This window comes from Trichomonas vaginalis, chromosome II (genome assembly GCF_026262505.1).
Source record: "Trichomonas vaginalis G3 chromosome II, whole genome shotgun sequence".
NCBI lineage: Eukaryota > Parabasalia > Trichomonadida > Trichomonadidae > Trichomonas > Trichomonas vaginalis.
Genome location: NC_067204.1, coordinates 25,070,128 through 25,085,074, shown reverse-complemented (window position 1 = coordinate 25,085,074; position 14,947 = coordinate 25,070,128). Strand labels below are relative to the sequence as shown.

The 14,947-nt window shown below is 30.1% G+C and overlaps 3 protein-coding genes and 1 pseudogene across 4 annotated transcripts, besides 10 other annotated features; all 4 read left to right on the top strand.

Moving 5' to 3' along the window:
* Nucleotides 1–567: part of a mobile genetic element that runs on past the window's edge.
* A 280-nt stretch (nucleotides 568–847) lies between these two features.
* On the top strand, nucleotides 848–1,738 carry TVAGG3_0605950 (spectrin binding; the record flags this gene model as incomplete). The annotated part of the gene is made up of 1 exon (XM_001582742.1): nucleotides 848–1,738. The coding sequence occupies one exon, from the start codon at nucleotides 848–850 to the stop codon at nucleotides 1,736–1,738; it is 891 nt and encodes a 296-aa protein (XP_001582792.1).
* Nucleotides 1,739–1,923: 185 nt separating this feature from the next.
* Nucleotides 1,924–3,226: a mobile genetic element.
* TVAGG3_0605940 lies at nucleotides 2,020–3,146 on the top strand (annotated as a pseudogene). The gene has a single exon. A coding segment is annotated over exon 1 (1,127 nt).
* A 1,769-nt stretch (nucleotides 3,227–4,995) lies between the features above and the next one.
* TVAGG3_0605920 (Ankyrin repeat family) lies at nucleotides 4,996–5,121 on the top strand (the record flags this gene model as incomplete). Its single annotated transcript, XM_001582743.1, has 1 exon — nucleotides 4,996–5,121. The coding sequence occupies one exon, from the start codon at nucleotides 4,996–4,998 to the stop codon at nucleotides 5,119–5,121; it is 126 nt and encodes a 41-aa protein (XP_001582793.1).
* Nucleotides 5,122–5,770: 649 nt separating this feature from the next.
* Nucleotides 5,771–5,916: a mobile genetic element.
* Nucleotides 5,917–6,263: 347 nt separating this feature from the next.
* Nucleotides 6,264–6,524: a mobile genetic element.
* A 330-nt stretch (nucleotides 6,525–6,854) lies between these two features.
* Nucleotides 6,855–6,928: a mobile genetic element.
* Nucleotides 6,929–7,918: 990 nt separating this feature from the next.
* Nucleotides 7,919–7,959: a mobile genetic element.
* A 253-nt stretch (nucleotides 7,960–8,212) lies between these two features.
* Nucleotides 8,213–9,116: a mobile genetic element.
* Nucleotides 9,117–9,664: 548 nt separating this feature from the next.
* Nucleotides 9,665–9,752: a mobile genetic element.
* Nucleotides 9,753–9,914: 162 nt separating this feature from the next.
* Nucleotides 9,915–9,999: a mobile genetic element.
* Nucleotides 10,000–10,394: 395 nt separating this feature from the next.
* Nucleotides 10,395–11,308: a mobile genetic element.
* A 266-nt stretch (nucleotides 11,309–11,574) lies between these two features.
* Nucleotides 11,575–13,511, top strand: TVAGG3_0605830 (phosphatidylinositol transporter protein; the record flags this gene model as incomplete). The annotated part of the gene is made up of 1 exon (XM_001582745.2): nucleotides 12,521–13,432. One exon carries the CDS (start codon nucleotides 12,521–12,523, stop codon nucleotides 13,430–13,432), a length of 912 nt encoding a protein of 303 aa, XP_001582795.1.
* Between the last annotated feature and the right edge of the window lie 1,436 nt (nucleotides 13,512–14,947).

The following is a 14,947-nucleotide window of genomic DNA, read 5'->3' as shown; positions in this document are numbered from 1 at the left end:
AGAAATTGTCGAATTTGATCTTAATTTTTTTTGAAAAATATACTTTTAGAAAAAGAAATAGTGATTGAATAGCTGCCCATGCTGTAAAAGGGTTATTTTTACAAGTAAAAAAATTGTTATTTTTCGAGCAAGTCGAGGCTTTTTTACCATCTTATTTTTGAAAAATTTACGAAAAATTATATCTAAAAAAACACTTCATTTTGATATCTTACAATGATAAAATACCAATGTTGCTGGGATATAATAGCTACACCTGGACATCTACTACATTAATGCGTATGACAGGTAAAGTTGATTTCAAAAATATAGCCTGGAAAGATTACAATAAATCAACGATAATTCAAAAAAATTTCTTATAAGTTAACATAATAAAAATTTAATTTTTATATTGCTTGTATTATACTTAAGTATATAATATATTTAAATCTTAGAATGAAAATTCGGGACGCCCTAGCTATTCAATTTTCCCTTAGGACGCCCATAAACCTCTCAAAAATGTGATGTAAATATCACAATTTTGAGAAATTTACACTAGGACGCCTTAGGACGCCAACCCCCTTTTTTACCAGAGATCTTTTAAAATTATACTTTTGCAAATTGAAAAGCTTTGAAGAATTTGAAAACAAATTTAATGATCTTTTGAATTTTGATAATAAATAAAAAGTTTTAGAGTATTTGTTTATTCAAAATTGATATAAAAGAAATGAGGTTCTCATATTACATTTCACTTACGCCCTTTGTACAGGCTGATTTTATTTTACATTTAGCATTGACATACTAAATAAATATTAGCAATCAGAAATGTATAGATAATCGAAAAGTGCCACATCCAAAAATTTTATAAATCATGTTGAGTACTGAGCAATCAAAAAACGAATCTGGATTTGATTTTAAAGATATTAAGCCAAATGAAGTATTTGAATACCCTGATCAAGCATCAAAAATTATTTGGAGTGTCAATTCCAATAATATTTTACAAATATCTTCACAAATTATAGAATTCATTACAAATAACAAAATACCAATCCAAATGTCACTTTACTTGATTGATATTATGTCGCAAATTCGTGTTAAAGATATCAAATTATTTGCAGAACTTTATTTAAACATATTAAACGAATTCTCATGTTTAATCAAGCCGAAAAATGAGGAATTGGCTACGCTTCTATATTATAAAGGTTTCAAATTTGAAAACTTCGAACCTAAAATGAAAGAAGAAGATATTCTCAATATATATTCAACAAAATCTCCTTTATTCTACATTGCATGGGATAAAGTTGATGATCTTAAGGATAAATTCCCAAAACTTGATATTAATGAGAAAATAGATTATGAATTCACACTACTTGATTGTTCAATTAAATATGGATCAGAATTGTGTTTCAATTACTTAAAAAATTTAGGAGCTAGATACACAGGATATTCCGAAATGTATGCTGTTCAAGGCGGAAATAAAATCATTTTTATGCAAATGATTGAAGATGGTATATCATTTGATAACATGATTAATACAGCATTGGATTATCATAATTATGAAATTGCTGAGTATCTTAAATCAAATTTTGGACAAACTTTTGATTCAATAGCTGAAAGTATGCATTTTGGAAATTATGATGTTGCATCTTATTTACTTTCTAATGGAGAAGATATCAACAAAATTTATATTCTCTTTATTTTCATATTTATCATTGTTTTATATAATTCTCTTTATTTTCATATTTATCATTGTTTTATATAATTCTCTTTATTTTCATATTTATCATTGTTTTATATAATTCTCTTTATTTTCATATTTATCATTGTTTTATATAATTCTCTTTATTTTCATATTTATCATTGTTTTATATAATTCTCTTTATTTTCATATTTATCTTTGTTTTATATAATTTTCTTTCTTTTCATATTTATCATTGTTTTATAATATAGGGTGTCCAAAGGTGCGTTTAGCACAGCGCTCTATATGAGACTATTAAAGGAGATATATGCTGATTATAAATATATAATAAAAAATATGAATATATGTATATGATGAGTATGTTGTATTTTGGCGCCATGCCGGAATATAAAATGAATTTTGAGACAAGAGGCGGTTTCGCGGGAAATTTTGGCGGGATTTTTTTCATTTTTTTAATGAATCATAAAGAAAACATCCTCGCTCTTGCAAAAAAATGCAAAGACTGTAAAAAAATCTACGAGACATTGGTAAAATGCTTCGGTATGGATGCTCCTAGCTATTCCACTGTAACGTATCATGTTAGGATGTATCACTTCATGAACAAAAAGGCGCCCATCATAAAATTGACAAAAAATCGCCGGATCAAAGAAAAATCAAAGCAATTCTTCAAGCGCTAGATGAAGACCCAAGAGCATCACTCAGAAGGATAGAGGAGATGACAAAGATACCACGTACAACAGTCAGTTATTATCTGCACAATTATTTGAACTACAAACTAGTGTATACACGTTGGGTTCCGCACAACCTTAATTCAGTTCAAAAAAAATCTAGAGTCCAATCTTCGAAAGAGCTCCTCTCTATATTGGGTGCGTATCAATCCAAGAAGTTTCGCTTTTTAGTAACAGGGGACGAGTCTTGGTTTCAATATGCAACAGAAGCCAAAATCATGTGGATCCCGAAGGATGAAAATCCGCAAACATTCCCGAAGAAAAAAATTGACACACCAATGATGATGTTGTCAGTTTTTTGGGGCGTGAATGGCATCATCGCAATTGATATTCTTCAAAAACCTAATACGATGAATGCTCAGTATCTAATTGACAATGTTCTTACTCAAATTATCAATTCTGATGAGTTTGAGAAATCCAAACAACAAAAACAAAAGTTTGCAATTCATTTTGATAATTCAAGAGTTCACAAAAGTCATAAGGTAATGAATTACTTGGTGGAAAACAATGTCAAAGTTGTTCCAAACCCAATTTATTCACCTGATATTGCACCCTCTGACTTTTATTTATTCGGCACGCTAAAAAAGAGAGCTGAAGGACGCGAATTCGCGAGTCCAGATGATCTTGAAAATTTTGTAAGAGAGCAATTTGAGCAATTTTCTCATGATGATTTAAAGCGTGTCTTTCAAGCCTGGATCGATCGCTGCGAACGCGTGATTGAATCCAATGGTGATTATATTTAAATAAACTTTATATATATGTAACTTGTTTATTTCTATTCGCAGTATTCAGGTTTGTGCTAAACACACCTTTGGACACCCTATATTCTCTTGATTTTCATATCTATCATTGTTTTATATAATTCTCTTTCTTTTCATATTTATCATTGTTTTATATAATTCTCTTTATTTTCATATTTATCTTTGTTTTATATAATTTTCTTTCTTTTCATATTTATCATTGTTTTATAATATTCTCTTTATTTTCATATCTATCATTGTTTTATGGTATTCTCTATATTTTCATATTTATCATTGTTTTATTGGATTATCTTTCTTTACATATTTATCAATGATTTATGAAATCATCTTTCTCTTTATATTTATCAATATTTAATGAAATTCTCTCGATATTAATGAATGTCCTCTTAGTATTGCAATCAAAGCGAATTCAACAGAAATTGTCAAATTTTTAGTTGAACATGGTGCAGATGTCAACATGAAACTTACTCTCTTTCTTTTCATATTTATCATTGTTTTATAAAATTCTCTATATTTTCATATTTATCATTGTTTTATTGGATTATCTTTCTTTACATATTAATAATTGTTTAATGAAATTATCTTTATTTACATATTTATCATTGTTTTTATAATATTTTCTTTCTTTACATATTTATCAATGATTTATGAAATCATCTTTCTCTTTATATTTATCAATATTTAATGAAATTCTCTCGATATTAATGAATGTCCTCTTAGCATTGCAATCAAAGCGAATTCAACAGAAATTGTCAAATTTTTAGTTGAACATGGTGCAGATGTCAACATGAAACTTACTCTCTTTCTTTTCATATTTATCATTGTTTTATAAAATTCTCTATATTTTCATATTTATCATTGTTTTATTGGATTATCTTTCTTTACATATTTATCAATGATTTATGAAATCATCTTTCTCTTTATATTTATCAATATTTAATGAAATTCTCTCGATATTAATGAATGTCCTCTTAGCATTGCAATCAAAGCGAATTCAACAGAAATTGTCAAATTTTTAGTTGAACATGGTGCCCATGAATAAATAGTTGCGTTATTCAATTTTGAAACAAAATATAATAATGTCATTTGTAAAATTGATAAAAATTTAATCCTATTATATAATGATTGTTATATTTTTGGTAAAAGTAGTCCAGATAAATTTTCTTGCACAGTTTTCAATTTTGCTAATGGATATATACTTACCATCTGCTGTGAAACTTATATACATGGAATCACGAAAATCTATCGAGGCATTTTGGAGATATTTTTATCAAAATTATATTTCTTTAATTTAAATGAAACTGATATTTATTTTATCAATGTATTTGTTGTGTATATTAAATTCTGGATTACTTTAGGAGTGAGAAAGATTTAAGAAATCATTGTGTCAGAAAGTATAAATTTGTAAATTTTCTTGCACGAAAAAAATTTTGGCATTGTGGTTTTTTGTGTCAGAAATTACAGAGATATTAAATAGTTGCAGTACCAATTTTTTCTCAACTTAAAAGTCTTTATACGGTACTTTTTCAGTAAACTGCTCTTAGTTTCAAATTTTATATTTTTTGCAATATAAGTACATGGATGAATATCATTTGTAAAATTGATAAAAGAGGCTGTCAAACATCTTATTTCAAATTGTGCAAATATCAACGAAAGAGATGAATTTGGGTGTACTGTTCTCCATTATGCAGCAGAAAATAATAGTAAAGCGATCGCCGAACTTCTTATTTCACATGGTGCAAATATCTATGAAAAAGATGATAGAAATACTGCTCTTCATATTGCCGCATATAATGATTTTTTTTTAAAAAAGCAGAACTTCTTATTTCACATGGCTCACATATCAATAAAAAATATATATGGAAAAACCCCTCTTCATATTGCAACAGATAAGAATTTTAAAGAAATAGCTGAACTTCTTGTTTTGCATGGTTCAAAGAATAATGTTCATACATAAGATACTTCTCTTTCATCTTCGAAGATGAATTTTATTAGAAGTAAAAAAAAATAATTTATCTTATCTTATACTGCGTCTAATCGTAAAAATGATTTTTTATTACTTTTCCATACTTTTATATTGATGATATAAAGATATTGCTTTGCAAAAAAAAAACGGATATGCTAGCAACTTTATCCAAATATCTTATATCACGATATTTGGCACTTTTCTACCTCGCTTTAGCGGGCCTTTTCCGAATGCGAGGCAACAAACATATCATGTGATTTATTTATCTACAGTACGAAGATATATATTTGATCAAATATAATTTGGGACATCTGGTGGCATGCTTGCCCGATGGGCAAGCACGCCACCTGAGGTCAAATTAACTAATTTTTGAAAAATTGAATTTTTCAATATTTTGTTGGGGTAAAGCACCAAACAAAATAGTGAAGAATATAAACACATGTTTATTTAAAATATGATTAAAATTTCTGAACGAAAACTATCAAAATTTAGTATGCTAATTTACTGTCTTAATTCTATCGGCGCAAAAGCGCCGATTAGGGATGCGTTAAACACGCCATTTGACCGGGCGTACATTTTTTTTGTTCGCCCTAGGGCTGTACAAAATCGAGAAAAACATTGCCGTGCGGTAATATAGGGTCAAAAAAATCGCGCCTCGGCGGCTCCGCCGCCTCGGCACTATTAAGTGCGCATTATATTTAATATGTCCTTCTTTTTTTTCTTTTTTCTTCTTCTCTTTCCTTTCCTTCTTCTTTTCCTTTCCTTCTTCTCTTCTCTTCTTTCTTTCCTTCTCCTTCTCTTTTTACAACAACGTCGAAGATCTTCGAATTTGATTGTTGGAAAAGCATCTATTTCAGATAAAGGATGCCTTTCTCACAGTCAACATACGAGGGTCCTGGCTGAAACGTTCTCAAAAACCCGAGATGGTAATTCTCTGATCACTCATAGCTGGGCAGGTAGTCATTGCTGACATACCTGTCTTTATGCATGCACGCTTTCATGTATATGGGTTACACTATCAATTCGCAAAGTTGTTCCGAATTCTTCCAAAATGGAAGGACCCGAAACAACTTTGCTTGTTAACGATACAGACACATTACTTTGCATTGATACTGTGCTGAGTTGTGTAGAAAGTTTGATTAGAGTTGTTTTGTTCTGGTATCTCTCATCTTCTGATGAGAGAAATCAAAGCAACAACAACTCTAATGAGTTTGTTTTCACTCATTTGTATGTAGGTTTTTAGTTCGATTGGAGCTGCTTCATAATGAGATCTCTCATCAATTGATGAGGGAGATCATAACAAAGCAGCTCTAATGTATATGCTCGTATTAACCGGGTTGTAATGCGTTGTAACGTCAGCTTGTAGTTCGTTTGGGGCCACTTCACATTGAGATGAGAAGAAATGATTAAAGGACTCTGAAAGGCTTTGGCCGTTGATGTTGTAATCGCATTACTTGGAACTAGCTGGATGCTAAGCTGTGTAGAATGTTCGATTAGAGCTGTTTTGATATGATTTTTCTCATCATAAGATTGGAGGAATCATAGCAAAACAACTCTAATGGGTTTACCATCATCTACTTGTATGTAGATGTTTGGGAAATTGTCTTGTTAATCGATTTTCGAGATGACTTTCAAATGCTATAATCAAATGACAAACAAGTCTAAGATTTCTCGACAATACATCAAATCATGATGTTTGTAAGTGCGATGAGATTAGAGTTTTTGAAGGAATGACAAGAGAAGTAGGGAAGCCCGGCATTCGCCGAGCAAATTAAAAATTAACGTATGGATTAAATTTTAAGAGGAATTCAATTTTAATTACGGGTTGTTCAAATATTGATTAATATAAATTTATTAATAAGAATAAACAATTTTTGTTTTTTAATTTATTCAATTTATAGCTTTACATATAGTTTCAAAATTGTACAACTATGATTATTTCAACAAAAAATATCTTACTTTTTCACTTCACTTTCACCCTCACTTTTTCCGTAATTCAAATTTCAACATTATGTATTTTAATTCCTTATAGTATTTTTAACATAATTAATCAAATAATAATTGGAAGTTCTGAACTCACTTTTTCCGGAATTCAAAATCAAAAATATGAATAATATATCTATTTATTATATACTAATGCTATTTTCAACTAGAAGTGAGGTACGGTAATCTTACGGATTCCCGTAACTCAATTTTACGGAAAAAGTGCAGTAAACTACTCAATTTACGGAAAAGTGTTGTAAACTATTGATGTGGCGGTAAAATCACGGTAATTCACGGAAAGCTATATGCGAAAATTTGAAATTATACAAAATCGAGCGAAACACTTTTAAATAAGTTGTTCTCGTATTTAAAATACTATTCCCAGATTTATTGTCGTCAGAATATTTCCAAATTTTTGCCGATTTACAAAAAATGATTTACAAAGCATATTTTTTAATCTAAAAAATTCCTTAAAAAAGGAACCGGTGTGCGGAAACCTCGGTAAATTACCGCGGTTCCCGTTGGGACTGCCATATATTCGGCCGAATGGCGGGTACGAAGTAGCCGCCATTCGGCCCCAAAAATGGCGTATTATTCTATTTTTAAACGGTCATGGCGTAAAACCGTCGCATCCCTACGCCGATAGAATTGACTGACAATTAAGGGTGCACCCGTATGTACGTTTATTTGAGAGGAGGAGGATTACCCTCTCAATTTTGAGGGATTCGTTAGTTTATTTTCTCGATGAATATGCAATAAAATTTGATTTTTACCTTATCAATATACTTCATATAATATACACATGTGTTCCATATTAAGTTCTGTCAAAATGTAAGCTATTCAATTCTATCGTCGGGGGAAGTATCACAAATCTATCAATTTTTTGTAAAAGTATACAAAAACATATAGTGTTCAATTAGTTTATAATAATATAAATATTAAGATTATCCAAAATAAGAAAAACTAGGTTTTGAGAACACTTTTGAGATGATAATCAAAATATTTTGATTGAAAAATAATATATTATTTATCAGATATAGAATGGATTTTTTCAAATTTAAAAATTCTGAAAAATAAACAGTTTTGTAAAGTTAAAAAAATGAACGAAAACTCGAGACCTCGTATTCCAAATGAATGGGTAAGATATATGTATGAAAAACTTGAAAGTGGTGAGTTAACTTACGCAACAGTTTTGAAAAAAGTTCCATATTCTTATCAAAATGTTACAATTTTCAAACAAATTTCAAGAAATACTCTCAAAAAAGCATTCAAAGAAATCGGTGGTACACCAAAAATTAAAAGTGGTCCTCCACAAGAGGAATTAACTCCAGAATTAATTTTGAAGGTTCAGAATTCTTATGAAAATTACAAATGTGGGGTTCAAAAATTGTATTGGACTCTCAATATGAATCCAAAACAATTTCAAATCAGTTACAATGCAGTTATTAAGGCAGCAAAATTTCTGGGAATTTACAAAGAAAAAGATAAAAGTAATCCAAAAGCATATTATGTGGATTATGAAGCAATTCTTCCAAATACAATCTGGCATGTGGATATTCATTTTTTGAAAGAACCAGAAACTTTACCGGTTTATGGAATAATTGATGACAAAAGTCGTTATTTGTTAGCATTGAAATTGCTTCGTAACAAAAGTTCAACAGAAACTTCAAAAGTGGCAATTGCAACAGTTCAAAAATATGGAGCACCTTTCTGTTTCTGGTCAGATAACGGTAAAGAAAATGAGGGAGAGTTCACAAAATTTTTGAGTACTTATGACATTCAAATCAGAAAATCAGCTCCATACATGCCACGTCAAAATGGCAAAATTGAACGCCTCTGGCCATCACTGGACAAAAATGCTCCAAAGTCTTCAGAATTTGAGAGCATCAATCAGGAATTGGAAGAATTCAGGCAAAAATACAATGACATGCCACATGGCGCTCATCCAAAAATTGGAGTTCGACCATACACTCCAAGAGAGGTTTACAACAAATTTAAGAAATGGACCAAGGATGATAAACCGCTCTGGAAAAAATGTGTTAATAAGCAGTGGGAAGTTGAAGAGATTCCAAACTATTGAAATATTCTATATTTTTTCAAAAATTCTCATTCAAATTTGAATTTGGTTTTCAAAATTATGAATAAACATTATTTTTATTAAACTTGATTTTTAGCTCTAAAGAATCAAAAGAATTTAGCGAGAAAGAATATGCAGCTCACATAGGGGTAGATAAAGATATATCTCGAAAAAAATTGAATTTATTGTAAAGAATGAAGAAGTTCATTTTAAGATTGAGTTGATTTTCAACCAAAACGAGAGAGCATGCAGGCAAATGAAATTCGAAAAGTGAAAGGAATGACATATGCAAAAGAAAAGATTCAAATAACGCAAGCGAAATATAGATCAGTTAAAATCACAATAAAATTTCGATCTTTTCTACAGGGAACTAAAGGCTATGAGGCACTAATATATAATCAGTGCCTCATAGCCTTTAGTTTGTTATTAAAAGAGAAAACTTGTTCGAATGATATTGCGAACAAGTTTTCTCACTTCAGCGAGGGAATTGTTCCTTATGATGCATACATTATAAATATATACATCATAAGGAACAATTCCCTCTAGATAGCTGGGAAACTTTCTCTAAATAACTTATCATTTGGAGAAAGTTTCCCAGCTATCTACTGGGAACTAAAGGCTATGAGGCACTAATATATAATCAGTGCCTCATAGCCTTTAGTTTGTTATTAAAAACGAGAAAACTTGTTCGAAATGATAAACAATTGCGAACAAGTTTTCTCACTTCAGCGAGGGAATTGTTCCTTATGATGCATACATTATAAATATATACATCATAAGGAACAATTCCCTCTAGATAGCTAGGAAACCCTAAATTAACTATTAATCTTTGAGATATTTTTTTATTGAGGTTAATACGTTTTTCTAAATAATTAAAATGTAAAATTTTGATTATGAACTCATCTCTAATATTTTGGCTCTTTAATATATTTGAATCATGATCTTTGACAAGAGTTCTCAAAAGTATTCACAAAAGCTATTTTTTCTTGAAATTTAAAAATCCTGTTTATCATATATTATCGAATTCAATTCCCTACATATTTCAAAATATTCTATGAACATTTCAATTTTTGAAAAAAAAACATATTTTTCTAAATATATTTATTCTCATATTTCTAATAATATTTCCTAAAGCGTCACTTTTTACTTCCTCGACGATTATTTCCCTCTCAAAAAATTCAATAGCTTACATTTTGACAGAACTTAATATGTAACACATGTTCATGTAAAAACTTTTTTCCAAAATCCTTAGGAATTAAGGGATTTTTGAATTTTAAGAATTTTTTTCGAATTTTTTCGAAAAAAAATATTTTCAGAACAGCCTTAACGGCTATGATTTAGGAACAATGTTAAGTATCAAAAAGAAAGGAGGTCTGATATAGACAACATATATCGTTGAAGGTTGAAAAAATCTCTAATATTTGAGCCCAAAATTTCAAATTTTAATTTTTTGAAAAAAGAGGCCACCCGTATGTACGTTTATTTGAGAGGAGGAGGATTATATTTTTGAAAGGGTGAAACATTATGAATATGTTAATTATATAATAATATGTATTATTATAAAAAAGAAAAAATAAAGCACGTTAAAATTTTTCTTTCTTGATTTTTTACAAAATCTACTTAGAATTATGCAAAATATGACTAAATAATTATAAATTTCAAGTTAAATTTTAATTTTGATAAATAATTTAAATTTCAAAATATCAAGTTCAGTTCGACTATGTATGTAGTAATTCCTCAATAAAGTGCCAAAACCCTATTAAAATATATGAACATTTTCAACATTTTAATGTTTTTATTTAAAAATTTGATGGAATATGAGCTTCAAACAATTATTATGTAAATAAAAATAATTAAATATATGTATTTATTCGTATTACAACCGTAGTAAGTCGATTATTCCTTTCTTCTACTGAGTTTTGAATTTGATTTCGAATTGTAAAGAGATTCAAAGGGAAAATACTAGCGGATAAAAACTACCTCCATGAAAGGGTCATAATGGAGTCAAGTTGTATTTTTTGATATTTTTTGCTTTTCGAGCCTAAATAGGTAGCCAAGATAATGCCTAAAAATAAGGTTCTAAATTCTGAAGTTTACATGATCCTCTCGTGTGCACCCTTAAATAATTTTAAATTCGATGGAAAAAATGTATGTTTATCTTGAAAATCAGAAAAAAAGGAAATTTTTAGAAATGTGAACATGTTTTATAATTGATGCATGTTCAAATAACTTTCTTTTGGCCTCTTAAATGATTGGATATTTTATAATCTGAATAGTATTCAAAATGGTGCCACATATTTTATGGAGTTCTCATTAGGTTGAGTATAGGGCATATATATTTTGCTTTTGACTTTTAAATAATTCAATTTTTTTTTAATAATTCAAATTCTTTCTTCAATAACAATTATCGCCTATATAATTAGTCTCAAACAATATGATTATCCATAGTTTTCAAAAATGTGAACCATAAAAAAATCAAATGACAACAGACCATCCTCAAAACATTATTATTAAATCAAAATAGGTGGAAATTACTGTAAAGATATCTTGTAAGCGGTAGAATATAACGAATAGCTCAAGTCAATAAAAATTCGCGAAAGCACAAAATAGTTAAACTTAAAATTCGGAACTCGCAATACACATTCCTATTTAAGAAGTATTATTCTTTGTATTTATTCCAAGGATCGACGATACAATAGAAAAAATGCCAATTAATTTTTCAAAAGAAGTGAGAATTACCATTGCCTTAATACCGCATTGACAAAATAATATCGAATTTATAAAACTTGTTAGGCTGAAAATATAAACAATGAAAATTCTTCCTTTTTTAAGGCAAAATTGATCATATTTGATTTTAAAGACTTAGAACATAAGTAATATAATTAGTAAAAGCAGTTATTTGCATTTTTGACCAATTTTTAATTGGAAAATGTCCAAAAAGTTACCATTTAGCCAAATGGTTTGCAAGGTATGTTTCTGGTGTTGGCATGATTCATTTGATTCGATGATGGATGCATATTACTATGAAAATCACGATTTTGGTCGTGCAATGTCAAAAATGTGAACCATCAATAATCGATGTTTTATGTTGTTAAAAAATCGCCCTGATATTGAAATGCGATACCAATGGCATAAAATTTTAGATCACGATCGGGATGTCAATCAAAAATTCCGCTCAAGAAAAATTTCAATATCATGATGTCACTTTTTCATCATGTTCAGTCGACCAATCAAGGATTATTTAAAGTATTCATAATTATTAACAAGTGATATTTAAATTTTATTTTTTATGATCGGCGATTGAAAAAGAAAGTCCATCGATTATTTAAAATGAAGATCTACGAATATCGTGTTATTCTTCCAACAAACGTTCCACAGTACCAGATTGGTAACCTTTACATGTGTGCACAACGCACACGTGAAACCCAAGGTGGTGGCGAAGGCATTGAGATCTTAAAGAACGAGCCATATCAGGAAGGTGAAGAGAAGGGCCAGTACACACACAAGGTCATGCACTTCAAGTCTAAAGTTCCAGGTGCCATTCGTTGGGCTATTCCAGACAAATACCTCCACATCGATGAGAAGTCACACAACTCATATCCACACTTCCACACACTTTACGAACAGAAGGGTATGGGCAAGGACTTCTACCTCCTTGTCGAGTCCCAGCACATGGTTTACGACCGCGAGAAAGGCGTTCCAGATAATGCTCTTAATCTTACACCAGAAGAACTTAAGCAGCGCCAGATTTTCTACCTTGATATCGTCAACTCCAAGCCAAAGCCAGAGAAGCCAGAGTGGGATATGCACAACTTCGAGTGCCCAGAGGCCAAGATCTCTAAGCTTTCAACACCAAAGAACACCTGCGACGAGACAAAGCCACCAGAGTGGACACTCACATACGAAGGCGATATGATTGTTGCCGTCAAGATTGTCAAGTTCAAATTCAAATGGTTCGGCATCCAGTCTGCTGTCGAATCCTTCGCTATGGGCAAATTCCACGATGTCTTCCTTGACTCCCACCGTGCTATGTTCTCTTGGGCTGCCCAGTGGTTCCCAATGGACATGCCAGCTATCCGTAAGCTCGAACAGGAAGTTCAGGATGAACAGGCTAAGCTCAAATTCGACAAGGATGAGGAATCCGAGTCAAAGAGCAAGAAGGATGACAAGAAGAAGGATGATAAGAAGGCTGAAGAAGCAAAGAAGGAGGAAGCTAAGCCAGAAGAGCCAAAGAAGGAATAAGCTCTTAGTTTTATATACCATTAGATTTTTACTCTCAGATTAAAAATTGAAATATTAATTTTTTATTATTTAACTAAACTCCATTTTAGTCATCATTTGATCAAGAACTTATGTACTGTATTGCTAATCTTATAAGGATATTATTATGATATTGAAATTTTAAGAATTATGATATATTTTATTTGATAGTTTTGTTAATTTGTGGAATACCTTTATGCTTTAAGTCTTAATTCTTCATCAGTAAGCGATCGATTGACAATTTTAATGCCAATAAGCAAATTCAGGATTTTAAGTCACCAATAGCATAGCATCATATATTATGTTTCAATTTAGTATTGCAGAAGCATTTTGACAAATATAATATGGAAATTGAAACAATTTACTTATAAAAACTCGTTTTTAAAAGGCTTCCCACCATCAGAATGCAAAATTATGTCCACAAAAGTCAGCCAAATCTAGCATTTTGACATTTCTATACAATAAATAAAAAGTGACATTAATATTCTCAAATGATATTGATGATTTAAATAGGAAAAGTATGTATCAGCTAACCCAATATTTCATGCTAAATTATTACATATAGTTGGTAAGATCGATTTTTATGCTTTTACAAGCATGGGCGCGAAGATAGAGTATAATTCATTGCATATGAATATTGATCAATATTTTGATATTAATTCATCGGAAAGCACAAATTTATTTTTGGTTTTTGAAGAAAATTAGCTAAAGAAAATGAGTTACATTTTTGAATCGTTCCAACAAAAATATAGAGACGAAGGACTAAGAGATATTTTTAATATTACCTCCTCTCCTCTTTATGAAGGAAGCGAAGTATGTGATGGATTGAGTATTCCTGGGACTCCATATGATTTGATTTCTAAAGATTCTACAAGTATGTGGCATTCAAAGGTAGATATGTATGGCTGGATGATATTTGAATATCCTTCGAAATTAATGACTATTTCTGGTTATAAAATCCTAACAGAAACTAAATGCTGCACTTTGAAGAATCATTATCTGAAAGGAAGTAATGACAGTATTAATTGGTTTGAAATAGCACATATCACTTCAAATACTCCAATAGATAATAGAGGAAAATGGGTAACCTATGAAGTCCCAAAATCTACTTTCCGTATGTATAAAATTGAGGAAGAACAAAGTGATTTAGGCAGTTATTGTAGTAATGAGAAATGGTTTGGTTTGCGAAGCGTTGACTTTTTTACAACAAATATTTCTGATATAACTTATAATCACAAAGGAGAGAAAATATCAATATATTGCTTCCAGCCTAGTATATTTCGTGCTTTATTAATAATTTTATCCCATTCTTTTACATATTACTAATATAAAATTAAATGGGATTCGATAAATTTAAGTAACATCATAGTAAGATATTAGGAAAAGCCTTCCTGCATATAGAATTGTAGTTGGTATACACTCATAGAATTCCTTAGTTTTGAATGTCTTTGTTAATTAAAAAAGTGAAAAATATGTTCTGAGTATTTTGCTACAGTG